This window comes from Sciurus carolinensis, chromosome 3, assembly GCF_902686445.1.
Source record: "Sciurus carolinensis chromosome 3, mSciCar1.2, whole genome shotgun sequence".
Lineage (NCBI taxonomy): Eukaryota > Metazoa > Chordata > Mammalia > Rodentia > Sciuridae > Sciurus > Sciurus carolinensis.
Window position 1 is genome coordinate 4,478,177 of NC_062215.1, and position 24,913 is coordinate 4,503,089.

The 24,913-nt window shown below is 57.0% G+C and overlaps 2 protein-coding genes across 2 annotated transcripts in view; both read right to left on the minus strand.

Annotated features, from left to right (window-relative positions):
• Nucleotides 1-4,241: 4,241 nt before the first annotated feature.
• Sec14l1 (SEC14 like lipid binding 1) lies at nucleotides 4,242-14,986 on the minus strand. Its single transcript, XM_047546371.1, has 9 exons — nucleotides 14,744-14,986; nucleotides 13,903-13,973; nucleotides 12,699-12,870; nucleotides 12,283-12,417; nucleotides 9,744-9,878; nucleotides 7,818-8,069; nucleotides 6,911-7,089; nucleotides 6,475-6,576; nucleotides 4,242-4,763 (listed from the first exon to the last, which is right to left on the minus strand). The coding sequence occupies exons 1-9, from the start codon at nucleotides 14,969-14,971 to the stop codon at nucleotides 4,748-4,750; spliced, it is 1,290 nt and encodes a 429-aa protein (XP_047402327.1). The 5' UTR covers nucleotides 14,972-14,986; the 3' UTR covers nucleotides 4,242-4,747.
• Nucleotides 14,987-16,547: 1,561 nt separating this feature from the next.
• The window catches only part of Mgat5b (alpha-1,6-mannosylglycoprotein 6-beta-N-acetylglucosaminyltransferase B), a 54,452-nt gene continuing 46,086 nt past the window's right edge, over nucleotides 16,548-24,913 (minus strand). Inside the window, 6 exon segments of the mRNA XM_047542801.1 lie at nucleotides 16,548-16,552; nucleotides 17,424-17,577; nucleotides 17,708-17,854; nucleotides 18,545-18,625; nucleotides 18,627-18,701; nucleotides 22,813-22,943. Coding sequence (XP_047398757.1) covers nucleotides 16,548-16,552; nucleotides 17,424-17,577; nucleotides 17,708-17,854; nucleotides 18,545-18,625; nucleotides 18,627-18,701; nucleotides 22,813-22,943 — 593 coding nt within the window.

The window sequence follows — 24,913 nt, forward strand, 5'->3', positions numbered from 1 at the left end:
GGAGTGGCCCCTGTCCTCGCCCTGAAGGAGCTTTCAGACCAGAATCGACACTCAGATGAGCTCGTCTCACAAACCTCACTGGGCTGCACAGGAGCCTGTGGGGCACAGAGGGACACAAGGAGGCAGCCGCCCCACACCAAGTCACGTGGAAGAGCTTCTGCAGAGGCCCAGCCCTCCAGGCACAGGATGCAGCAGAGGCGAAGGCCTGGAGGCTGGACAGGAGGCAGCAGGGCCCAGGGCCTGGCCTCCAGTGCCTGCCTGCCGCAGACGCTCAGCGGGCTCACATCCTCGCACAGACGTGGCCCTTCCAGGAAACGGAGACCAGCCCAGTCCCACTGGGCTCCCCGGGCCTTCGGCTCTTTCAGGAACACGTCTACCCTGGCCTGGCTCGTCTCCGAGCGTCTGGGGTGCGCCCCAGGACAGCCCAGGGGTGCGCCCAGCCTGGCAGGAGGTGGTGGTCCTGGGGAGGCCCGCCAGCCTGCCCTTGGTACCCTCTTGCCCAGGCCGGCGGCAACTCCAGGCAGGGCAGACCCTGCCCATCCATTCTAACACCCAGGGCAGCCTGGCTTCCTGGAAACCCTCTTCTCATGCTCTGTCCCCAGCCCTCCAAGGGCGTGGAGCTAGTGTAGGCAGGACATTAAGGACAGGCCCGAGGGGCCAGGTAGGCACAGAGGGGAGACCCACAGGGCAATGGCACCGCGCTCGTGAGACTGTAGTGACCCCTCTGCCAGCCCCAATGCCAGGACAGAGAATGTGGGTGGTCAGGATGGGGCTGTGGCCCGACACCCTCCAGCCCCCAGCCCCTTCCGACCACACCACAGGGCCCCTGTCAAAGGGCAAGGTCAACTCCATGAAGGTCTACAGAGGCTCCTCCCCCCAGCCTGAAGCCTCCGAGAAGCAGTCGGTCCTTGCGATCCTGAGTCTCTGATCGGGCTGGGGACTGCATGTCCCAACAAAGAGCGAGCACACGCGGCCTTCAGGAGGAGGGCCCAGCAAAGGGCAGGAGTCCCCAGGAACCTGAGCTGCTGGCTTGCTGCCACCCCGACAGTCAGGACCCCTCCTCTCCTACCGCCTTCCCCGCATTCCCCAGCTTCCGAAGGCGGCCTGGGTGCAGACCCTTCCAGGACTGTGCAGGCCTGCGCTCCATGCCCATCCTGGTGGGCAGAGGTGGGCACAGACCCGCCTCCCTCACACCCATGCCCATGGCAGGAGGGGCTTGCGGGGGGCCTTCCCGTCATGGAGAGACCTTCTCCTCATCTTTCCCCAGATCTGAGTGTGGGGTGGTGGAGGCACAGCCAGCCAGTCCTCCCTTCCCCTCCGGGGACAGTTGTGGGGTGCTGGTCCTTCCTTCCCAGCCTTAGGAGCAGCGCCGCCTCCTCCTCGGGGTTCAGGATTGTTAGGGGTCCATGAAATTGTTTTGGTTCCCCCTAAACCTGGGAATGGGTCCCGCTGGCGCGAGCGCCTCATGGATTGAGGCTGGGCCGCATGGTGTTCGTCACACACTCACAAAATGCGCCAGCTGAGGTGCTTTGATGGGCGAAGGTGTCCAGCAAGGACAAGGACCCTGGAGTGCATGAGGTCAGACCTGGGTCGAGCCCGCAAGGCCAGGGCCTGCCACTGCCCAGGGATTGTGGCATGTCCTTCCTGGGCGGGCCCTGGACAGGGCAAAACCCCAAACAAAGCAGATGTCCCAGCCTGTGAAGCCTGCCCTCCAAAGGAGGTGGTACGTGACGGACACAGGAGGCCAGCCCGGGGAGAGAAGGCTCCAGAAAGCCGGGGTGCTGCCCTCGCGGGCCCTCTCTCCCCGATACCCCCTGGCTCCCGCCAGGCGCTCACCCCAGCCAGGGTTCTGCCTGGTCATTTTCACGGGCTCTTGAGCTGCAGGGCAGCCTGGTGACGTGTTAGTATCATCCCCTGCGGTCACCTATGTCTCCTGAAGAGGGAAGAAATGCACCCAAGTTTTGCCTCAAGGTTCCAAGATCCCCTGGGATGCCCCCCTGGGAGAGAGAGCCTCCAGCGCTCCTGTGAAGACACTTCCTGATCGTGGTCCCTCTCGGGTCTCGCTCCTTCCGACCACCCAGCTTCGATCGTGGCTTATCTTCAACGCCGTCACTTTCTAAGTCCATCTGTTTTTCCTCCCGATTTGTGAAGACCACCCTCTTGCTCTAGGTACCACCTGCTGGGTTTTGCTGTGTTCCTTCTAATTTAGTCTCAGATTCCTATATTTTGTTCACTTGTCTCATTTTTTATTTTGCCAGCCCATTTCTGAGTTTTTCTAATTCTCATGTTTTCCACCTCTGGTGTAATTTTCTTCATGTCAGTTCACTTTTTAAAATCCAGGTCTTAACGCTGGGGATCACTGTTGGCAGGTGTGCCCTCCCTGCCGGGTTATTCTGCCGCCTTCTGGGCTTTGAGTGGGCTGATGTCCACAGCACTGGACGCTTGTTTTCACGTGCGCATTTCCAGGCTTTTGGAACACGGTGGGCTCAGGACGGCATCTGCAGCTCAGAGCTCCCTCTTCTCTATCTGTGGAGAACCTGAACCCCTGGGTCTGCTTCCCAGGTGCTCCCCACCCTGTGCTCGGCCCCTCCTCAGTCTGTATCCCTGAGGGTGGGGTGGATGGGTGGGTGGGGGACTTTTCCAGGAGGGAGTCGTGGCAGTTCAGTTTGGGGTCCTGCGGGGCCAGAGTGCTCCTCCTAGACCTGTCCACAGGGCTGCTGTGCTGGCTGGCCATGGGGGCGCCAGGGAGAGTTGCTGGCCAGTCTCGCGGATGAGCAGACACAGGTGGTCAGACCCACAGTGCCCAACCCCTGCTTCCTCCCCAATGCTGAGAACCTGCAGGTCACAAGTATCTTAAGGTCTTGGGTTCCTGGGAATTCCTATCACCTAGCTTTGTCATAAACTGCGTCCACAGGATTTTTTTCTTGTGCAACATACAAGAAGGGTGGCTGCTTTTGCCATTTTAAAGTGCACAACTCGGTCACCTACAGTTTAGGTCTTGCAGCCTCATGTGTGGCTGTGGGGATGTGGCCACCACCATCTTCCCAGCATCTGGCTTTCTCAGCCCTAACTCCAAAGCTGGTTTGGGTTGGTTTGTTTCATGGCGTGAACGAGAAGGGCTCCCCACCACGCGGGGACTGGAAGCCAGCTCGGGCCCCCAGCTTCGTAGGGAGCTGGCCCCCCGTGGCTGCACCACAGGACACGCCCTTTCAGGTGACACTTTCTGCAGATGTGAAGAGACTGCAGGAAAGGAATGCACAGACGTGCTCACTTTCCATGTGGCCTCTGGCTCTCACCGTGAGCACCTGACCACTAAGCCCAGGCTGAAGAAGTCGGTCCGACTCGACAGCAGAGGAACATGCAGAATTCTCCCAGAGCCCTCGGTCCCTCTGCAGGAGCCTGGCTGTGTGAGCGGCGAGTGCCACTCAGGCCAGGAAGTCGGCTGCCTGTGGACACACCTGTCAGGATGAGCCAGGTCACCAGGCGGCAGCACACATCCCGTTGCCCACCTGCATGCTGGCCAGACGCCTCAGCTGTCCCCCAGGACAGACCCTAGCTCGGAGAGGGAGTGACCCCCAGCCTCTGTGCCCTAGCAAGCTGCCATGGCGTTCCCAGGCTGCCCCCGCGCCCCACAGGCTCTGCGGTCCCTGCAGACCACCAATGGCAGGGCAGCTGGGGTAGGCAGCCCAGGCCGCGGCAGGCCACACCTGCCTGTTCTATTTCTGGAGGCACCTGCTAGAGCGACCGTGACCGCTACGTCTGATCTGGCCAAATCAAGAAGGAACACGGCACATCTTCTTCCAGATGCCAGGGATCGCCAGCGCTGGCTTCCTCTTCACACCTCGCTCACAAGGGCTGGGTCAGCATCCTTCCCCCTACACACGTCCCGCCGAGGCAAGCATTCCCCTGACCTTCAGATCACTGGTCCCCTGGCCTCAGAAGCCCTCTCCTTCGCTCTCCTCTGCAGTCTCCTGTGAATTTCACACTCGGGGAGACTCTGAAGTGGGTGCGGTGGGGCACGCGCAACCCCAGGGACTTGGAAGCTGAGGCAGGAGGACCGCAGGTAGAGGCTAGCCTCAGCAACGCAGGGAGGTCCTGAGCACCTCAGTGACACTGTCTTTTGTGTCAAAATAAAAAACAAAGTGCTGGCGGTGTAGCTCCCTGGGTTCAATCCCCAGTACCAAAAAAAAAAAAAAAAAAAAGAGAGAGAAAGAGACTTTGACAGTAAGACACTCTTTTCTTAAACAGTTCACATTTATTATTGATAACAATAAAAAAATCTTTTAAAGACTATCAGTATTGTATTACCAAGAGTGAGGTAATATGTTTACAAAACATTTAGGGAATTTTGATATGCAAATAATGAATTTAGGAAAGTGAATTAAGACACTAGTAATAGAAGAGAGAACCAAGAAAATCTTCAGGACTGTAAGAGGGAAAGGACAGCAGCATTTCAAGAGTGGCAGGGCACGAGCCGTCGAGAGACCCGCAGTCGCACAGGGAACCACGTGCCTGCAGCCCCTCGCAAGAACGAGGTGGCCGCACTCCGAGGGTGCAGGCACTGGTGCCGACCCGTGCTGCTCTCACGTCTCAGAGACGCAGCCAGCTCTGGGGTGAAACAGGGCCACTGTGAACCAACTAAAAGGAACACGTCTTCAGCCTGGGGTGGGGGCATGGCTGCAATTCAATGCTCTAGAAACATCTCTGGGCACGTGTGGACTGGTGAGAAGCATTTTCTTGACAGCTGTCAGCAAAATCGCCATCTGAGACAGAGAGAGAGACAAAGAGACAGAGAGACAGAGAGAGAGAGACAGAGAGAGAGAGAGAGGGGGAGAGAGAAGGGACCACCCTCAGGTCCTTGTAACTTGGAGACGGGAAGCTCTGACTCCACACAGCGCTGGCCAGCCCTGCCATGCTCTGGGATTGGGGCTTTGGTGCCAGGGAGCTTCCTTCACAGGGCAAGGGCAGTTGGGCCCAAGGGACAGCCCAGGTGTGTCTCCAGGTGCACAGGTGCAGGAGCTGGAGGCGCCCACCTGGTCAGGAGTGGGGCAGCTCAGTCTCCCGGGCTTGCCTGTCACTGCCTGTGGGGTGCACGCCCAGCCTCCACACAGCTCTCTGGTCACACGGCCACTCACTCAATGCCGCGGGCTGACATCAAAACGTCACGATTCAGGACTTATGTGCCTTTGGTGCACACAGTGAAGGCTGTGTGCATTTGGCACACATTTTAAAAGCCCCTGCCACACACAAAACACACGTCGCGCAGCCTTATCACGGAGATCAATCTACACAACTTCTGGACAGATTCACACTTGCTTTCCTCTTTAAAAACTGGGGGGGAAAATGGGAGCCTGCAAAACACAAAGCATGTTTTGTAGCTGGAAATCAAGAAGAAAACGTAAGAAACAAACAGATCTCCTATTCCACTGGGCCCTGCGAGGGCTCCTTCGCTACTCAACCGAGTGTCCAGCTGCCCGTCCACACCGTCACCTGCCGCCACCTGCACACACTGCACCTGCACACACAACCAGTCTCCACTTACACGCCCAGGCCCTCCTGAAGTGGCCGCGTGGGAGCCTGCAGGTGGCCAAAACTCTCACTGCCCACAGCCTTGAAACAGCAACGCGGCTGCTTCCAGAACACCCTCTAAGGAACGGCCGGAGCGGACGTGGCCGAGCACAGCGAGCTGCCAGAGCACGCGGGAGGGGTGGCACTGAGCACAGAACGTCCTCCCCGCAGTGGAAGGACCAGCACCCAGAGGGAGAGGGGAGGGGGAGGGAGAGGGAAAGCACCCCCACCAAGTTCACAGACAGGAAAATTCTGCTCGAAAAATACGGAAAGATTTGAGAAGGAGGAGAGGAAGCAATGTTTAATGATGGTGGCATTCTCCTGGAGTTGCTGGGTGCCCCTGAGAGCCCTGCTGGACCTCCGGCCCCCTCAGGAACAAGCAGATGGGCCCTGGAACTAGGTGTTCCCGGGCTGCCCGAGTCCTCAGAGGAGGCTCCACCGACCATCTCGACTCACAGCGAGCACGAGGGCTGCGGTGCAGCGTGGGGAGAGCGGAGGCTTCTGCTCCCTGCGAGAGGTGGGCGCGTCTCTGCGGAGGCCACGGGAGTCACTCACTAGTGGACAAGGTGGAGCTTGTTGGAAAAATTTTTTGCATCAACATCTGAGACGAAGTCGATCTCTTAACGGGTACATAAGCTACTTTTCTTTCAAGAGAGCCCTTGTGCTCAGGCTTGACTTTGTGCACGCTGAATACAAAATCTATGGCTATCGAGTCAAGGTTAGGGTCAGAGTCAAGACTACCTGTCGACAGCTCTGGGATGGCGTGACTATGTCTGCCATCTGGAGAGCTAGCGCTACCTAGAGGGCGAGAGGAGTCTGCACAACGTTGCGTGGGCGGCCGCGCACAGCGGCTGTCGAGGCGCGGCTGTCCCCTCTGCACGCTGGGCACAGGCTTCGCGGCACTACCTGGATATCATGGAGCTGGAGTGAGACTGGCTGGAGGTGGTGGTGGCGGCGCTCAGCTGGGAAAAGCCACTGTGGCTGGACTCCAGGCTGGTCATCGAGCCTCTGCAGACAGACAGGGAGGGGAGGAGGTGAGGACCAGCTGCAGCTGCCCGCCTGCCCACACTGCCTGCCGGGCTTCCCACCCACCCTGTCCCCTCTGTGCCACCCCCACCCCGTCGGCACATGTCCTACCCAGAGGACACGGCTTCCCACGGCCTACACACGGCTGACGTCACGCACTAAGCAAAGGCTGCTCTGTCCCGACGTTCCCCCACTGCAGCTGTGCAGACTCGGAGTCGAGGAAGGAGCCCGACACTGCTCCCTGAGTAGCCCGAGACCCACTGTCCCTGTTGCACACAGCCCGGATGGAGCCTCCTGCGTGGAGGGGAGCGCAGACCTGAAATCCTCGGACCCGATCACTTCTGTGTAGTACATCACTTTGCACTTGTGAGAGGAGACCTGCAGGGAGGCCAGCACGTCGTCCACCCGGGGCAGGCTGCTGGCTGCGCAGGCCGGCATGCTGTGGAACTTCCACTGCAGGATGTAGAAGCCTGGCCACCTGGTCACGTGGGAGCCCTGGAACAAGGGTCGGGCTGAGGACTCCCCGCTGAGGCCCTACCCCAAAATGGGTCCCACAAGGGCCCAAGGGGCAGTCTCCCAGCCTCATCAGAATTCAAAGTGGCTAGTGGCCCTCTCGAGGGCAGGGAAGGACTAACATCATCACCTGGACAGGGTTCCCCGACACCCTCCCACCTGCTGTCAGTCCTGCTCTGAGGTCTCCGACAGCAGCTGGGAAGGCCACAGGGACACACCTCCCAATGGTCACCCTGCAAATCAGGACTCTACCACAGAACGCCAGAGGCACCCGGAGAGCTGCCTCTACTAGAGGACGGCAGGAGGGTGAGCTGAGCCGCAGGGCATCCGGATGTGAACCGGCCTGCTTGGCAACAGGCTCTTGCCCCATCGACAGTTCTCCTCTGAGGACAAGCGCGACTTGTGGAGTGGCATCTGAGCACGTGTCACCTGAAGGCCAGCTGTGTGGGCACGAGACCTCCCTCCTTCCAGACTGACCCCTGTGCAGGCACTCCTGGGGAAGCCCGAAAGCACTGCGGCGAGTCCTGCTGTCAGAGCCCCTGCGCAGGGCGAGCTCCTGGACCAACCTGGGACCCATCGGGACTCCCGAGTCTCCGGACCAGGTAGCCAAGCACGCCCTGGCCTCCACAAACAGCCACCGGGCTGGGGTAACGCAGAGACACACTGCGGAGAGGGTGGCCCCTGGGCAGCACCATGGACGTGGACGTTACCTGTACGCTTTCTCCTTCTTTGCAAATCAGAGGCGACTCCACCATGCTGTAGTCGCGGCCCAGCTGCCAGACCTTGTCTATGAGCTGCACATTGTTTCCGCCTGGAGAAGTGATGCTGTGGGCCCCCAGGGAGTCCTTTTTGGGTGGCTGAGGCGACCTCTTGGAGTGATAGATGTTAAAGACAATGTCGCCTTTGCACACATCAAAGTCCCAAGTGATCACTGAAGAAGCATCCACAATCTGAATGAGAATCTGGAAAAACAGGCGGTAGAGTTACTCCATCTGCATGCACGAGGCCCTGCACACGCTGCGACAGGAGTGACCCCAGGGGCCTTCGGGCCCAGAGGCGTGTGCTGGGGAGGGGTGGGATGGACCGACTGGACGGTGCTCCTCACCCAGGTCACTCAAGCCTCCCGGGCCCACTCCCTCCTTCCCGCCATGGCTCCTGCTGCACGCTGTGTGCCTGAGAGCCACTGTGCTTTTGTGCTCTGCAGGCACAGTCCAGGTGCCCAGGACAGCACCCAGACAGCTCCCTGAGGTCTTTCCAACCTCAGGCAGAAAGCCTGCAGACTGGACGCAGGGGCTCTGGGGGCTGCACTGGGCTTGTGAGCAGCAAGGCCCGGGGAAGAGAGGCCGGATGGACAGCAGGGGGAGTGTGGGGGCTGCGCCCAGCACCAGGTAGGCAGGGGGCCCATAGAAAGGAGTGAGCAGTGCTGGGTGGGAAGAGAGGGGCTGTGATGGGGACGGCGGCCTTGGGTGTGAGTGTCCATCCAGCACCTGGACTTGCACCGGCAGCAGCAGCTCCCCAGCAGGGCCATCAAAGCTACGGTTTCAAGGCCCTGTGGGGAGGGGCGTGGGGCACAGAGCTCCCGCTGCAGAACCCACTGCTCCCTGGAGGCTGGCCCCTCAGCACTGGCTCCTCCCCGGCCACACTTCCCACACTAGCAGGCCCCTCTGGATGGCCTGAAGGAGCACCCTCCTCCCTGCTGTGCCCAGGGCGGTCCTGCCTTGGACTGACCCGCACGTCCCTCACTCCCAAAGCAGAGTGCGAGTGCCCACTGCTGGGACCTGCCTAGGCAGCCTTGGTAGCAGGAGCCCACTGAGCCCAAGCTTTCTAACGGACAAGCACACCAAGGAACACCAAATGGGCCCCCCACCCCGCACCCCAGGACAGGATGAGGGGCACGTCAGGCTTCTTCTGCTTGTTCAAACCACGGTTATGGCCTCCCTCACCACCTGCCCACTAGGGTCTGGTCAACCGCTAGCAACGACGGCCAGCAGGTGGCTGAGCCAGGGAGTCACCATGGCAAAGCAGAAAGGGGTCAGCCCCTGGCCACCACCCAGGCTAGGACCGCACTCCATTCTGGCCCAATGCCGCCTCAAGTGAAGTGCTGCCTCCGGTCAGGGCCCAAGACCACGACCTCGCCCCAGTGGGGAGCAAAGGGTGGTCAGCGTGGCTCCTCAACTCACATCACCTGCACTGTTCTAGGACAGACATGGGGTCGGGGGCAGTGCTGTGCAGGGACACTGGCCTCTGCACCCGTGTGACGGCAAGAAGGGAAAACAGAGATGTGCTCGCTCCGTACTCCACTGACTCAGAGAAACTTAAATAACCAAAAGTAACTCAAGGAAAAGCAGCAAGTGAAGCCTGTTCAAAGGGACCATTCGATAAGCCAAATTCAAGAGTGAAAACAATCTTCAGACAAGGACAGACTTGTCCTCCGAGTCTGCTTTGAGGGTCTCCAGCAAACAGGTCAAAGACCAGGTCCCTTTCAAGGCTCTCTGTTCAAACAGGATTCTCCACCTGAGAGACCCGCTCCTCCACGTCCACGTTCACAAAAGACAGAGTGGCAGCTCTCAGCAAAACCTGAAGCCCAAAGGGCAGCAAGGCCGGGGACGGGTCGGGGGCAGTCCCGGGAGGAGTACCTCGTGGGGGGCTCCTTTGAACACACTTGCGGACTGATAGATGGTCTCGGTCCAGAGCTTCAGGTCTTCGTTTTCCAGCTCCTCCGCAGTCCTGTACAGAGATTTGGGGACCAGTCCACCCTCTGGCACTTCACACTGGAAATGCAAACACAGCAGTGAGAACCAGGCCCACAGCCCAAGCCTCCCTACGGGCTGCGCCTCGCCCGGACCAGGGCTCCTGAAGCGGTTTAGAAAACGAGCGTGCTGGAGGCTGTAAAGTACTCTATGCAGTTTGCCAACCACTTTGAAAAACCACTTAAGCACATGAGTTTACTTTGCATAAATGTGAGCAATTTGAAGATGGTTTATCCCAGAACTCACACTAATAATATGCAGGAGGGACTGGACTCAGTTACTACAGCTGATTTACATAGGAATTAAAAGAATTTATATTGCACTGCAAAGGAAACACATTAAGAAGTTTTACTCCTAACAGCTATGGGCATTATTTTTAATATAAAGTCATAACTGGGGCTGGTTTTATAGCTGAATGATAAAGCACCTGCCTAGCACACATGAGGACTCAGTTCAATCCTCAGCACCACAAAAAAAAATGATTGGATTTATAATTGATTATAGCCAATGAATAAAGCTTCCTCCATAAGCGAGGTTGAATGATTGGTCTACGCCATCAGTCAATAAAGGACAACTTTTTTGAATTTGCAAGAAACAGGCCAAGTTAGCATTTATACATACCCTGACTCTCCTGTCTGATGATGACAACTGGCAAGTCCTTGATACAATAGCTTCATGAGCAAGTTCATAAAATCCAAATCCTCCCTGCAACATCAGCCCCAGGAGGCCACTACACAGACAGCAAACACTAGTACCCCCCTGCAGTGCGAGCGGAAGAACTGGCCCCAGGGGACAGCACATCAGAGAACACTGGGTGACCAGTGACCCTCCAGCACCAAGAGCAGCTTCTCTCCAACAACTGGCCTGAGCGACTGCACAGGAGACATGCAGGGGCCCTGTAAGGCAGAGCTCAGACAGCTCCACTAACATGGACTCCACTGTGAGCACATCTAGGCGACAAGGGGTGACGAGGGCAGTTGTGATCTGCCGAGCCCAGTATCCTCCTCCAGCTTTGTTTTGTTTTAGCACCAGGTATTGAACCCAGGGGTTTCACCACTGAACCCTTTCTGTTTTTTATTTTGAGACAGGGCCTCACCAAGTTGCTTAGTGCTCAAACTTGAGATCCTCCTGCCTCAGCCTCCTGAGTTCCTGGGATTACAGGTGTGCACCACCACGCCTGGCTATAAGATGCTTAGTTTTTTATAATGAAAGCAGTCTGCAGGTTTCCACAAACCTGACCCCATGGTGTGATCTCAGGGGCACCTGCTAAGTTAGGCCCTGTAACTTACTTGCTCTTGCACTGTGGTGTGATGGTACCTGAAACTTCCTTTAAGTGGAACTGATGAGCTGAGAGCTAAACTCTTGGGCTTCCTAAATTTCTCTAACCATTCACAAAGAGTCCCCTGACAGCTCAATCCATTAGGCTAAATGAGTCAAACCCAGAGTGTGCACATCTCAAAAGGGTGACCATGGTGTGAAGGTGCCCGGAGAGCCTTCCTCTGATGTGAGCCTCAATCCCTTGCTCGCTCGGCAGCTACTGTGCACCCCAGAGCTAGTCCAGCAGAGCTGGGGAGCTCCGGCTCCTCAGGCCTCTCCTGGGCCTCCAGGCTCCTGCCCCTCTGCCCCTGCAGCAGAGCACAGGGGCTGCACCCAGAGCCTTTGGCTGATTATCCTGCACCTCATGTTCTTAAAACCCCAAACTTACACAAAAGAGAACCAGTTCCTTTCAGTTTTCCACTTTAAAGTACTATCCTGGTTTAGGTATTGTCAAGGAAGCAATCTTGAGAGTCGACTCAGTGCTGCTTTGATTGGTTTTGTTTTGTGTGTGGTGCTGAGGACGGAACCCAAGCCCTTCTGCACGCCAGGCAAGAGCTCGTTCCCTGAGCCACGCTGTCAGCCCTCAGTCAATGTTTTACTTTTCTGGTGCTGGGCTTGAACCAGGGGTGCTTCACCCCTGAGCCATATCTCCAGCCCCTTTTAAAAAATTTTATTTTGCTTTGTTTTTTTATTTTGAGACAGGGTCTCACTACGTTGCCAGGGCTGGCTTTGGACTTGTGACCCTCCTGCCTCAGCCTCCTGAGTTGCTCAGTCACTGTGCCCAGATGAGTCAATGTTTTAATAGTTATTTTTAAAAAACATACAGCTCTTCTACAACAGTTACAAGATCTGATTCACTCATGGCTGTGTTAATAAAGCAAGCTGTACTTGCAAGAGATTCCAAAAAGATTCTCGTTAGCATTTCACATGAAGAAATGTGCATTACCAGCAATTAGCTAAATGGTTCTTCTCAGTTCAACCTCAGGGCAAAGATGACAGGCAAAACCCAAGAAATCCAAACTCGAGTCCTGAGATCATCTGTGCAAACCAATGCCACCTCTTCTACGTCCCAAGGAGCAGAACGTGCAGCTCCTTTCCTGATTCATACCATGCACTCCCCGCTCAGGAAGTCGGGAATGATCTCTTTGTCGATGTAATCCAGCAGGCCGCCAGGACCCTGGTAGTCATTTCCTGCATAGATGAGGAACTTCCTTCTGGTATTGTCATCAATGAAGGGACTAACCTGTGAGTAGCAGAGAAGACCAGGGTGTCTGATTTGCTTTGTTATCTGATTTTTCAAAGATTAAAAGTTTGATATTTTCTGTAATATCTATTTGCACAGCATTAGGACACTTGGGAAAATTCTGCTTTTCTTTCCTCCTTAAAAAATGTGAGTTTATACCTTTACATGTTGTTTTGCTTCATCCTAACGAGCTGAGACTTAAGGGCACAGATACGAGCAGCAAGTGCATATGTACCTGCCTTCAAAAAGGCACATCACTGCAGAACGTCACCCACACCCACCAGTGTCCAGAGGACTGGGAAGACCCTGGGTGCCCGGAGGATGAGGAGGCGGCCCAGCGTCTCTGGGTAGTTGGCCTCCACCACCTCGATGATCCGCAGCAGGGCCTTGACGCCCGGCCTCCACAGGTGGCGCATGTTGAGTCCTTCCAGGTCCACCAGGCAGGTCCAGGAGCTGCAGACGGTGTGGGAGGGTGAGACGGTGTTATGAATGACTCTGTGCCTGCACATGCTATTATTCAACAGACAGCACGCTCAGCAAGTGCGTCCTACATTCAATTTTTTTCTTTCAATATTATAAAACAGTCATTTATAGTCATTTCCAAACATACATCAGGTTTTTTGTTTTGTTGCCTTTTTTAGGCAGTAATGGTCACTGAATTCAGAGGTGCTTTTACTGCTAAGCCCCAGTCCTTCTTTAGAATTTAAAAAAATTTAGAGATAGGGCCTCACTGAGTTGCCCAGGCTGGCCTCAAACTTGCAATCCTCCTGCCTCAGCCTCCCAAATCACTGGGTTTACAGGCACAAACTACTGTGACTGGCTTATATACCAGTTTTTAAAAATCACAGTGCTAAGATCTCTATTCATGTGTACTTGTATAAAGCACATAGGTTCAACGTTGTAGGACCCACCCTGAATATTGAAGCTATCAGCGAATGGCTGACAGCAAATAAAAGCGCCTCTCAGACACACTCAGTGGCAAGCGAGCAAGATGTGCTGAGCCGTTCCCTCACCTGCGGTCAACAGGGCGCCCATCTGGCATTTTAACACACACCGCGTCTGAACTGCAGTGAGCTATCCGACAACAAGTATTTACTGAGTCGCGCACCTTCTGAGGAGTCGAGAACGCGGCAGTGAATGGGCCCCTGCAGTCCCTGTCCGGTGGAACTTGTGCTCTGGAGCCATCTACACCCTCCTACGAGGACTCTGCATCACGCACATTTTCACCAAAGTTCATAGTATCCAGAAGCCAGCTCGGGAACATGGGAATTTGGGCGCCCGGGTCCCAGACCCGGAGGCCAACAGCACAGGCCACCCGGGCCCCGCTATGGTTGCCCTGACAGCTGGGCCGGGCCTAATGAACGTCCATCCACTCTCCACCTCTGGAACCCCTTGGAAAACAGTGGACTACTGGATTCTGGTTCTAACCCCGACTAGAAACACTTCATCCAGGCCATCAATAGGAAGGAAGGAGCCCTGCCGCACCTGATGGGCCGGCCGAAGACCTTGGTGTTCTCCTCGCAGCGCCTCAGGCCCTCCTCGTTTATGGAGAGAACCTGGCGGGAAGGCGAGAGCGGGCAGGTCAGATCGCATGGCAAGCTGCACCAGGTACACAGCCCGGCGCGCTGCAGGTGAGCGAGCTGGCCGAGGGGTCCCAGGAGCCGTCCCGCAGTGCACAGCGAGCACAGCGCCACCAAGGAGAAGGACCCCACTCTCAGGAGAGAGGAAGTGCCACCCTCCAGGGAGCCACCATGCTGGGATGTGTCTTCAGAACGGGCGACCTGAACAGCAGGAGGGGGCTGTGTGATGGCGGTCTCAGAACGGCCCACGCCGCCGGACAGCCCTTCGAGGGGCAGCAACACGTGCTCCCTTGGAAGAAGTTCCTCCGTATCTACGTGTGTGCGTGTGCAAGCACGAGTGCACGCGCTGGGGGCACTGGCGGAACCCCAACAGAACACAGCAGTGGGCATTTGAGGGCGGTGAGTTCACGGGTGGGCCCTGAGAAGTTTGTCTGCTTTTTAGTTCTTCCTGGGGAGGGAAGTGCACTGCTGGCCAGTGGCTTGGGGCAGGACAAACCCAGTGGAAAGACCCCAAGAGAGGCCTGGCATGCGGGGCACTCGGAGAAGAGTGGAGGCAAAGTGACCTCTGCAGGGGACACACTGACTACCGCACTGAGGACCCGGAGCTAGAACGTTTCCAGAACTCCTGTGTCCCTTCTGGAATCTGCGTGTCAGGTTGTCCCTTTCTAACTGCAAAGGCAACACAGGCCAGGAGAGTTCTAAGCCCAGGCAGGCCTGCGGGCAGCAGGTCCCTGGCCAGCACTTACGTATCGCAGCAGGGCCTCCTCTCCCAGGGCTCGCACCAGGCCTTTAGTGTCCATCTGCCCCAGCCTGAGCACGTAGAGGGGCCGTCCATCTGCAGGAGAGGAAGCACTATCAGTATGGTCCCTGATGGGGCGCAGGACACCCCTAGGGCCCAGGGCACCTACCCACCGTGCGCAAGGCTGTGGGCTGCATCCCCAGCACCACACGGAGGATCCCTGAGAAACAAGCATGCTCTGGAATGTTCTGGATGGACCCAGACTCTCTCCTAAGAGGCAGCAACTGGTTTCAGTGGGGGATAGAGGTGGGGGTGTCCAACGTTCCCCCCAAAAAAGTCATAAAGAAGAAAAGGTCTGGAGGCAGCGCTGCCCCCAGCCCACCTGTCCCGCCGACTGCTGCCGGGCTGCGTCCCCTCACTCACTCACACAGTCGAGCAAGAGCCTGAGGCTGACAGCAGGCCCTCCCGATGCCCAGACCTTCCCTATAAATACAGTTCAAGTTCTCTTTCTCAGAAAAATAAGGCTTTTAAATGGGTTATTAATAAATTAATAAGATTTTTTTAAAAGTTAACCTTCCTCAATTTCCACTCTTTTCTTTTTTTAAAAGTGGGCGCTCAGGAAATGGTTGTGGGGTGGACAAGCTCGGCTGTACCCTCCCCAAGACATGGACCTTGGGGGACACGGAGGGACGCGGCACGCTCCCAGCGGGATGCGACTGGGTGGCGTCTGCCCAGGCCGCTCATGGTTACAAGACGACACAGGAGGCCACACGCGACCTAATGGTCTCAGGGTCACGCAGCAGCCTGCGCTGGGGCATGTGGGCAGAGTGGCTGGGGTACAGAGGCGGAGGTAACCAAGGGACAGATGTCCCCTCCCCGTGGTCCGTGGGTCTGGGAGTGTGAGAGCCCCTCTGGGCCACCAGGGGGCGAACCCTCAGGAAAGCGGGTGGCGGGCCTGATGGAGGAGGCTGCCGGGCGGCTGGCTCCTGGAGGCCGGCGGCGAGGTCCACGCTTGGCTCCTGGATCTCTGTCCTTTGTCATGCCCTCTCTCTCCCCCTCCCTCTCTTTCTTTGGTGGTGCTGGGGATTGGACCCAGGGCCTCCTGAAGGCCAGGCAAGCGCTTCACCACTGAGCTACGTCCTCAGCCCGGTTATTGCTGTTTTTTAATTAACCCAATAACAAAATTAAACAGATGTTCATGTAAAAAAACTCAAAGGAAAGAACAAGGAAAAGGAAGCCTGCAGCCCCACCTGAGAGCAGGCCCCGCCCCAGTCCCCGCGTGTGCCGCAGAAGCAGCAGGTGGGTCTGGGCACGTTCTTCCCAGGCGCAGCCCCTCGCCTGGACGCGGCCTTCGTCCGGGGAGGGGACACACCACCCACAGGCTCATTTTGTTTGCTGGGCCTTGGAGGTCAGGCCAGACCTCAGGGTGAAGAGTCCCCACCTGCCCCTGTCCCTGGGCAAGAGGCCAGCAGGGCAGGGGAGGCGGGCTGAGCAACGGGAGGAGGCGCAACGGGTCGTTTCCAGCATGAAGTGGATCAGAGTAAACCCACACCAAGCCCCCGCCCCAGGCCTGTCCTTAGCACGGAGGCCCCTTCCCGAGGCCGCTGCCTGTCCAGTTAGACCCATCGACCTGTAATAATTGGTTGTCCAGCCCTCTACAGGGGTGTGGCTCCCAGGCCACGTTCCTGTCCACCTTAAGCTCCTCAAGGGCCAGTGTCAAACACAGAGAGTGACCCCCGCAGCAGATGTGGGCAGTGCCCCCTCGGCCTCTCCGCCCCGGACGCTCCACCTCAGGGCTGTCTCCGGCCCGCTCAGCCTGTGCAAGGGACAAGCCAGAAGCCAGGGGAGTGGGCAGCCCGCAGCCATGGGTGGTGGGGGCTGGAGGAGAGCCACCCCAGGTTCCTGCCTTTCTGGGATGTGACGGAAGCCCCACGCTCAGAGGCCCCGCGGTGAGGAGCTCCAGGCGCACCTGCCCCCTTCCGGGACCACCTCCCAGAGGAGCACCTGTGCCGAGACCCTGCCTCAGGGTCGCCCCAGCGAAGCCCAGACTCAGTCTGCGACCTTAAGTTAGGCCTCGGCCGATTCGCAGGAGGTGAGCGGATCTCCCCCACTGACGGAGGGGGCCAGAGCGCGCCTCCTCGCCAGACTCCGGCTTCACCTGTTAGAGCTGAAGACAGGTGCACTCCAGGACCTGGCGACTTGCCGCTTCCTCTAGAAACGCTCATCTCCAGACCAGGAAGGAGGACCTGGATGTTTTCCATCAGGAACGGAAAGCTGACCTTGTCAGCAAGATCCCCGGAAGAGCTGTATGCACGTCATTGCCCAGATAGGCTGCCTCAAGGTCACAGACCCACACCTAAGCAGGGGCTGAAGACCCTCCCTGCTTTCATCCTGAGGACATTGACTCAGCATCCAAATTGTGTCAGGATGTGCTCATGGGCCTGGCCCTTCATTGTGCTCAATAAGTGACTCGAAACCGTGGCTACCTTGTAAGGTTGTGCAGGTTGTTCACTGCACCAAGGTACGCTCCCTAAAACCTATGCACTGGGTTGGTGAGTGAGGGCCCCTGCTCCACTCTCCACTCCACCTGGCTGGATACAGGGGTATGTTTGACCAGGAGGGAGGTGGACTCCTCTGCCAGCCCAGGCCAGGTCTGGGTACCTTTTCCTAATTATAATGAGGCCCACCTGCGAGCGGTGGCCGTCCTGCAGTTCTGCATCTCACCTGGGTCTCCATGATGGCCTTGATGGCGGCTTCAAACTCCTCCGAGTTGTTGTAATCCACCGTCCACACGTGGGGCTTGCCGATGAAGTTCTCTGCGTAGGGGTGCTGGGAGAACACCTGGCCGGGCCGGCGGGGTGGCTCTCCCTGTGCCCCGTCTGTCCCGTGTATCCCGTTGCCGACGCCTCCACCTCCCTCCCCAGGACCCGCAGGGCGCCGGCCCTCCCGGGCGGCTGGGTGGCCCACTCACCTCCCTGGAGGTGGGCTTGCCCCGGAAGAACTCGTGGTTGAGGGAGCTGCGGGGCGGGCTGAAGCGGGACTGCAGGAAGACGCAGCCGTTGGCGATGGCCTCCAGCGGGGCTGGGCCCTCGTAGGGGAAGCCAAAGCCTATGAAGAGCTGAGGGGCCGGGGCACCAGGTCAGGGGGGGGGGCCGGGAGCCCGGAGCCAGGCAGGCTGGGCAGGGCATTGTGGACGCCTGGTCTAGCCGTCTATGATTCTGGAGGGGGGAGGACAGAGCAAGGATCCCAAGCCCAACAGGCCGCAGACTCACGTCCACAGCCGACCTCAAAGGACCTCCACTCACTCATCCTAAAAACACTGATTCAGCACCTAACCGTGCCAGCAGGGCACGCAGGGCTGGCTCCTGGAAGGTGCTTCATAAATGGTAGTGAATCAGGGCTGCTGTGTGAGGTTGTTCAGGTTGTCCACTGTACAGATAGCTTTCCTGGTACGACTTGCATAAGCAGCCATCCAGGATAAATGGCCCCATGGGATGGTAGCCAGGGCCTCTCAGCCTGCCTACCACCCGCTCAGAGGCTTCAAAAGGTCTGCCTGGCTCCTGTTCCCCTAACCAGGCCCTGGCCCTTGCCCAGGCCCCTGACCCTGTAGGCTGTCCCCTGTCTGCTGGACATCCCATGTTGGCCAATCCCCTGGAGGACTGGACACAGGGCTCAGGCAGCAGAGCACGCTGGGACATGTCCACGTGTGGAAGGGGCCACCGTGGCCGCGGTTGACCTGGCAGGCATGTCGGGGTGGCCCCCCCAGCGCCTGTGGCAGGCAGGTGAGGACAATGTGCTGGGGACTCACCTTGGCCTTGCGCAGCAGCTGCTGGAACTCAGGCTGCGGCAAGAGGCCGTGGTTCTTCACGAAGGCGGGGACCTCGGGCGGCCCTCTGGCTCTCGTAGTACACGGTGCCGTGGATCTCCATGTACTTGCTCAGGATGCCCAGGAACTTCTCCTTCCCCTGGAGGAGGAGGGAGAGGAGGCCGAGCCTCATCCCAGGCCCCCAGCAGCGCCCACAGCAGACACCCTGCCTTGGGCGGCCCCGGCCAGCTCTGCAGCCCTGGGCAACGGCCCCTCTCCTCTCTGGTCCTCAGTTTTTCATCAGTGAGCCGCAGGCTTGGACTAGACCAGAGGCTTCAGTTTATATTTAGCCAAGTAATCTTCTTCCAAAGGAAGCCAACGGGACCACACGGAACTGAATCCAGGGGGATCTGCTTGGCCTCCTCCAACCCTCAAAGGACCCCAGGGTACCTCTGAGGAGCTGCAGAGCTCTCGGGAGCTCAGGTCACCCCACACCACATCCATTCATCCCCTCCCTCCATCCACCCCTCCTCCTATCAGGACATGATCTGGAAGGAAGGGCGCTGAAGCTGCCGGGGCGGGGCCGACCCAGTTTCAGGTTGTTGCCGTCACTGTCACTGATTAGGGTGATCTGGGACCACTAGGGCCAGCAGCCACCAACCAAGAGTGAAAGCAGATCCTCTGAAGAAGGAAAGGGCGCCATCCCTGACCTCAGATCATCCCCACAATGCTTCACGCTTCTTTCCAGAACCCAGAGAGGACAGCGACCCACAAAATCCCCGTCAGCGTTCGAGCAGGGGTTTTTTTTTAGTCAAAATTAACAAACTGATTCTAAGACTCATCTGGAAACGCCAAGGACCTCGAACAGACAACGCTACTTTGAAAACGTGAGCAGCCCTGCCTCTGATCTGAAGAACGATCACCCAACGTCCCTCCAGGGAGCAGCGGACACGGCGGGAGAGGGAGGGTGGCTGGAGGCAGGAGGGAGGAGGGAGGAGGGAGGAGGGAGGAGGGAGGAGGCAGCTCAGGGCTGATTCTTTCTAAGCCACCCAGGGGGACCATCCCAGGAAGGAAAGGCAGGGAGGATCTGAAAGGGTTGATTCGAAAGGGATCGCAGGGTCCAGTGGGAAACCCGAAACCACACGCTTGAGAAGAAAACGCAGGAGAAAGTCCACGTGGTGTACGGGCAGACGAGGGTCCTTGGATACGACACCAAAGGCGCGACCCGTAAAGCAGGACAGCCAGCCTCCTTACAATTAAGAACCCTCGCTCCTTGAAAGATGTTGAAGACAAGCCACGCGCAGACCAGGAGGAAATATTTGCAAAGCACACACTCGACAGAGGACTTGCACCCAGAGGATGTGAAGAGCTCCGACGGCTACACAGCAAGAAGTTAAACTACCCAAGTTTTTAAATGGGCATTTATTTTTTATTTTTTATTTTTTTGCATCGGGGGTTGAACCCAGGGAGGTTTAACCCCTGAGCCACAGCCTCAGCCCGTTTTATTTTTCTATTTGAGACAGGGTCTCACTAAGTTGCTGAGGCTGGCCCTGAACTCGCAGCCCTCCTGCCTCAGCCTCAGAAATTACTGGTATGGCAGGGGTGCGTCACCAGGTCCAACAAAGGGAAAATTTTTAAAGACACATAATTATGAAAGATAAAGGGAAGATAAATACACAGCATCTTCAACATCACCCGTCATTAGGGAAATGCAAATTAAAATCACAAAAAGGGGCCATTCCATACCTGTTAGAATGGCAGATGGCTAACACACATTTGTAACGAGAACTGAACTCTCAAACATTGTTGGGGAGACTGTGATGTGGTATGATTCCTTTTCTTTAGAAGTTTAACAGATTTCTACAATATGGCCCAACCATTCTACTCCTAGGTATTTACCTAAGATAAATGAAAGTATATATCTGTACAAAAATTTTTAAATGAATGTTCATAGCAACTTTCTTTATGATACCACGTATCAGAAATAACCTGACCACTAACAGTTGAATGAACAGACTGTGGTATATCCACACAATGGAATACTACTGGGCAAGCAAAAGGAGGAACTGTTGGTGCATGTGAAACCATGGATGAATCTTGTGATCCCATGCTGAGAAGGCCCAGGCAAACCTGAGAATATCCTACATTATTCCACTTACATAAAATTTAAGAAAATGTAAATTAACCAGTGGTGACCAAAAGAAGACCCCTGGTTGCCTGAAGATGGGGAGAGGAGGAAAGATGGGAGGAAGGACTGGCAAAGGGAAGAAGGAGACTTTGGAGATATTCTCTACCCTGACTTAGTGATGGTTTCCTCGGGTAAATGTGTATGTTGAAACTTATAAAATTGTAAATCTTAAACATAGTTTATTGTATGCCGATTATACTGCAGTAAGATGGTTAAAAATATTCTTAATTTTAAAAATTAAATACTTTAATTTAAAAATGTAATCCAGGGCTGGGTGCGTAGCTCAGTGGTCCAACACCCAGCTCACGTGCCTGAGGCCCTAGGCTGAATCCCCAGCACCACAAAGGAAATAAAGTACGTGAAGAGACTAGACTGTGACTAAAAATCAAGGGAAACAGGCCCGGAGTCCCCAGATGGCGTCAGTGAGAATCGCCTCTCGCCAGCACCCAGAGTGGCCCAGAACCTCAGCAGGCCATGGGCCTCTGTTCCACCTCCAGAGCAGCTGCCTGCCTCTTGCAGGCTCTGAGACACTGGGGAGGGAGGCCATGTGCATGGGGCTCAGCGCCCAGCCTCACCTAGACGTGGGAGGTCGCCAGCTCTGCCTCCTCCCAGCTGCGGGCTCACCCTCTAACCTGCTAGGCCTCTGTTTCCCCACTTGTAAGACGGGCATGATATTACGTGGTCCCAACCACGCAGAACGGAGGTTCAACAAGAGGACACCCCAGCCGGCCCAGGGAGTGCCCAGGGGATCAAGGCCTGTCACCTGCTGTGGAACACCCTGCATGATGCCCCAGGCCTCAGTCACAGAGCCCAGAACAAGCTGGACACGTGGCTGCCTGGGGAAGGCCGCTTCTCAGCGTCCCTTGAAGCCGGGCCTGGCCGTGGGACAGGGACTGTCAGACAGGTGGGAAGAAAACCGGCCAGAACGCTGTGCCCTCCCGCCCTCCCTGCTTCCCACTGGCTGGAACGCAGCTGTGGAGACGCGAGTGTGTGTGGCCGCCTGGAACCGCGTGGCAGACAGGGAGGGCCCGCACAGGAAGGGGTCCCAGAACTCCTGCCAGCCCGGCTGACCATCTCCTGAGTGTGTGACCAGGAAGGAGAAGAGACTTCAGTCTTGTCTGAATCTCTTTAAGGTCTCCCTGCGATGGCGGGACCTGACCCTCACCAATCAGTCGGGGATTACCACCAGGGACGGGGCGTAAGAGCAGCTCACCAGCAGGTGCTGCTCAGTGTCTCCACCTTCGGCAAGTCTGCCATGAACCTCACCTCAAGCCAATAGCCTGAGCCTCCTACCCTGTCCCTCACAGCCCCAGTGACTGTCCTGTGGCCACGCCAAGCCAGTCCTTGAATGGCAGGGACCTGCTGTCCCCATCACACTCCTCCCACAGAAGCTACAGACCCTGAGCGCCTGAGTCAGGACACATCTCCAGGGGAGACCCAGGGAGCCTGCTGGAAGCCAAGGGCATTCTGGAAAGGTTTCCATACCTGGAGCTGCCTCACCAGGGGAGCACAGGGAACAGAGAGAGAAAGCAGGTTAGTGACCCAGTAGCAGCCCCACCCCAAGCCTGCAGCTCTTCTCCCAGGACCCCCCAAGCACTGAAGACGGGGCTGTAATGTTCAAGCCCGTCCTGCTGCTGCGCTGCTCATCCCACAGAATCCCCGTCCTGGCCTACAGCCCCCTGGCTGGGCACACATTGTGGGGAGGGTTTAGTTAGGGTCCTATATAACTATACAGTCATCATCGGAATTTACTGAGAACACTCGAGGCAGGGGTGGACAGGGGAAGAAGTTGCAGTCTCGAGGCGGGGTGTCTTTAAGTGGCAAGGACTTTTATTCCTGAACCTTTAGTGGGAGACTTTCCACCAGCCGGAGCCCCCCTGGTGGTATTCAGGAACTGCAGCCTGCAAGGCCTTGCGGGAGACCCAGGGGGTGTGGCCTGCATCAGAGGGGCGGGGCCACAGGGCGAGGGGCGGGGCCGACAGCCAGTGGGAGGGGCCTGAGTCACAGGGATTGGCCGGCACTGCCGGGGGCGTGGCCTGCCCGCGTGGGCATGGTCGGCACTGCGAGGGTTCCTGCAGCTCACCTTCCAGATACTCGCCTCCTTGCCGTACACCACCGCCATGTTGCTGGCCTTGCCGCCTTTGATGAGCTGCTTCTCCGTCTCATTGAGCTCTTCGGACACGAAGCCCATGAAGGAGTTGTCCGGGGTGTGAGCTGCAGCCCGACCACGGGGAAGAAAGGGGTTACCAATCAGCTGAGGTCGCACCCCGGTCCCCCTGTCCCAAGGGGTCCCCATTTGGCAGGGTGGGGGAAGGCTTGGGAGGTGAGGGTCAAGTGAAGAGAGTGTCCATCAGTGCACGGACTGTCACGGGCTCAGAGCAGGAAACCCAAAAGGTCGTCCAGCCCCATACTGTTTCCAGATGAGGAAACTGAGGCCCAGGGCCACAAGATCCAACCCAGGCTCTGCTGTCCTCAGTCCCTCTGCCCAGAGTTGTGGGTCCATCTCTCACACACCTCGTGTGTGGGGTCCTCCCAGGTGGGATCTCCTCCAACCCTGCCTGGTCCAGGCCACCCTTGTCTCTTGCCTATAACTTGGACAGCTGCCTCCCCGTGTCTGGGGTTCTCTTGGCATAGACTTTTCTCCTTGGCCATCCTTTCCACTTCAGGTTCTGTCAGGGCCCTCCTCTGCTAAGACCCCATAGGCCAAAGTCCTCCAGCAATCTCCAGGCTCTGGAGGCCCCTCCTGGCCCCTGCCCCCACACACTTTATATTCTGTCACAACACTGTCTCCACCACCAAATGTATTGCATCTTTATTACTGTCAGAATATAAGCCCCCTGAGGGCTGCAGCTATTCACTCACTTCTGTGTCCCCAGTACCTGGCACAGGGCCGGGCTGGGTGAAGGGCAGTGTGGAGGATACAGCTCCACTCTCACACCTCCAGCATCTGCCTCTGCTGTGCCCTCTGCCTGGACTGCTCTCCTCTCTTTTCTTGGGCAATTAAGTCCTACTGGACCTCAGGATCCCACTCACCTGTCACCTCCTCCCAGAAACCACTGTGGTGTCCATGGGGCCCATCCACTGTGGCTGGGTCTCTGTTAAGGCACAGACCACACTGGGACTTCCTCACCAGTCCCAGGACCACATACCCCAGGGACAGTAGTGCCATTTGCTCCCCTTCCACAGCCACGCTGGGGGCACCATGCCATCGGCTCCATCTGCCCTGGAGGGATGAGGGCCAAGAGCCTTCCTGCCATACACTAGGCCCTTGAATAAATGTCTACTGAATCCGATTAAATGCACCCTGCCCTCCAGGCGGAGGCGACTCTGGTGAGGAAGGATGGAAGCAACTGCATATTCTTAATTTCCCAGGACGGCCTGGATCCCAAACACCCTGTGTCTCCATTTCAGATGCACATTTTCCACACCTGACCACTTCTCAAATGGGATGTCAGTGCTAATCAAACGTGTAGGCTTAGTCTGGCATTTCCATCCACGCCTCGAGGCCCAGGAAAAGCCGCAGTCAATAACTGTGCATCTCAGCAGAGAGATGGCCTCCTGTGGAGGTGCTCCGGAAGCCCCCGAGTCCTGGGCCTGAAGGCCCAACACTACACGCCACTATCTCTCCTCTAGAGCTGCAGGGGCACATCTCAGGTCCCCAGGTCTGGAGTTCTCTCTGGGAGTGGTCAGGACAAGGACAGAGTTGCTGCCCAACCAAGGGAAGGGCCTACTGGGCAGGCAGCCCACCTCATGGGCTCTAGCTGGGGCTGCCCCCCAGGCCAGGGGAGCCCTGTTTTCTGCATCTGAAGAAGCCATAGCCCCTCACTCCTCCAACTCACCAGAAGGAAGAGATTCAGAACACAATTAGCCCATCGGGAGAAGGCTGGGGGAAGCATCGAGACCAATTCAAATAACAGGGACCATTAAGCCAAGAGCTCCTGGGGGCAGGGAGGGGAGGGCGAGAGGCAGCCCCCTCCAGCCCAGGTGTGCTCAGGACCCCTTCCTGGCCTTGTGATCATAACTGGCAAGCTTCTCTCTTCTTCACTTGTCCCTTCTTTTTTCAATTTATTCAATCAATTAACATTCTCTAAGGACCTACGTGGGCTCCAGAGATTCACATAAGTCAGTCAGTGACTCTTCAGTGATTCCTGATCAATCAGGAAATCAGCGCACACCACATAACC

Bases quoted from the DNA above. Each gene is read 5' to 3' on its own strand.
- Sec14l1 (XM_047546371.1), bottom strand. From the start codon at position 14,971: ATGCTTGTTTCTCAGGGATCCTCCGTGTGGTGCTGGGGATGCAGCCCA. The intron at 12,871-13,902 runs GTGCGGCAGGGC...CACCGTCTGCAG, and splicing joins GTCTTCGGCCGGCCCATCAG to CTCCTGGACCTGCCTGGTGG. The intron at 8,070-9,743 runs GTACTCCTCCCG...CTGTTTTTCCAG, and splicing joins TCAAAGGAGCCCCCCACGAG to ATTCTCATTCAGATTGTGGA.